The following is a 1407-nucleotide window of genomic DNA, read 5'->3' as shown; positions in this document are numbered from 1 at the left end:
ATAAAACAACTACCAGCTGATCAAAACTATGAAAGTGAATTACAATTCCATTAGTTTTAAATTTTTATATCAAACTCTTCACTTCCCTCCCAAATTTCATGAGAACTTTTTTATTATATTTTTATTTGTGCTAAATGTGATACAGACACAATTTAAAGGAAGTCTCTTATTTCTCTGAAAGTTAAATTAAGAAGATGATACACACGACTGAGTCAAGTGAGTGTTCTCCACCATATAGTCCTTTTTGCAGCGTCTTTCACATCTTTATTCCTCAGACTATAAATCAGTGGGTTTAGCATGGGAATCACCAATGTATAAAACACAGCAGAGACCTTCTCCTGTTCCAGGGAATATTGGGAACTTGGCTGGATGTAACTAAAGGTCACAGACCCATAAAATAATGTCACAGCAGTCAGGTGGGAGGCACAGGTGGAGAAGGCTTTGAGCCTCCCCTCAGCTGAGCGGATTCTTTGAATAGCAATGATGATGCAGATATAAGAGACCATGATGACTATGAAAGTGAACATTGCAATGAATCCAGAGAAGATCAAAAGTAACATTTCGTTGGTGTGAGCATCAGAGCAAGAGAGCCTCAGAAGAGGTGGAATGTCACAGAAATAATGATTCACAATGTTGGGGCCACAGAAGTCTAGTTTGAGCAAACCAATTACGTGTGTCAGGGAATTAATAAGCCCACCCAAGTAAGATGCAAGAACCATCTGAATACAAAACCTTTGGGTCATAATGACTGTATATAACAGGGGATTAGCAATTGCCACATAGCGGTCATAAGCCATCATAGATAGGAGAATTGCCTCTGTAGTTACATACACTGCAAAAAAGAAACTCTGGAGAACACATCCAGAAAATGTGCTAGATTTATGCTCTGACAGAAAATTTAACAGCATCTTTGGAGCAAAGACAGTGGAATAGCAGATGTCACAAAAAGAGAGGTTGCTAAGGAAGAAATACATTGGAGTATGAAGTTGGGTATTTAACCAGATTAAGATGATCATCCCCCAGTTACCAACCAGTGTGATGAAATAAATAAAAGTAAAAAGCAAAAAGAGAGGGATCTGCAAATTAGGATTTTCAGTTAACCCTATCAGAAGAAACTCCTTCACACCTGTATGATTCCGACCTGCCATGCATTCAGGTTCATATAACTTGTTAGTTGCAGAATAAGATGATATTATTCAGATTAAAAAGATTAGGATTTCTTCCTTGATCTAGTATCCACAGCATCACAAAGCATTAAGGCTCACCCTGCAGTTAGATGAAGAAAATAAATGAACTTCAGTTGTGGGCTATGGACATGAACTCACATTTTTGGAACTAAATATAATTTTATTCCCTGTTTCTTGGTTTACACATTTTGAAAATGGGAAAAAGGAAACTCTGTTAGAT

The 1407-nt window shown here is 37.3% G+C and overlaps 1 protein-coding gene across 1 annotated transcript; it reads right to left on the bottom strand.

Annotated features, from left to right (window-relative positions):
- Positions 1–212: 212 nt before the first annotated feature.
- On the bottom strand, positions 213–1148 carry LOC101413257 (olfactory receptor 5J3-like). Its single transcript, XM_004466641.1, has one exon. It carries the CDS (start codon positions 1146–1148, stop codon positions 213–215), a length of 936 nt encoding a protein of 311 aa, XP_004466698.1.
- Positions 1149–1407: the final 259 nt, after the last annotated feature.

This window comes from Dasypus novemcinctus, chromosome 10, assembly GCF_030445035.2.
Source record: "Dasypus novemcinctus isolate mDasNov1 chromosome 10, mDasNov1.1.hap2, whole genome shotgun sequence".
NCBI classification, from domain to species: domain Eukaryota; kingdom Metazoa; phylum Chordata; class Mammalia; order Cingulata; family Dasypodidae; genus Dasypus; species Dasypus novemcinctus.
This window is presented reverse-complemented; position numbering and strand designations above follow the sequence as displayed.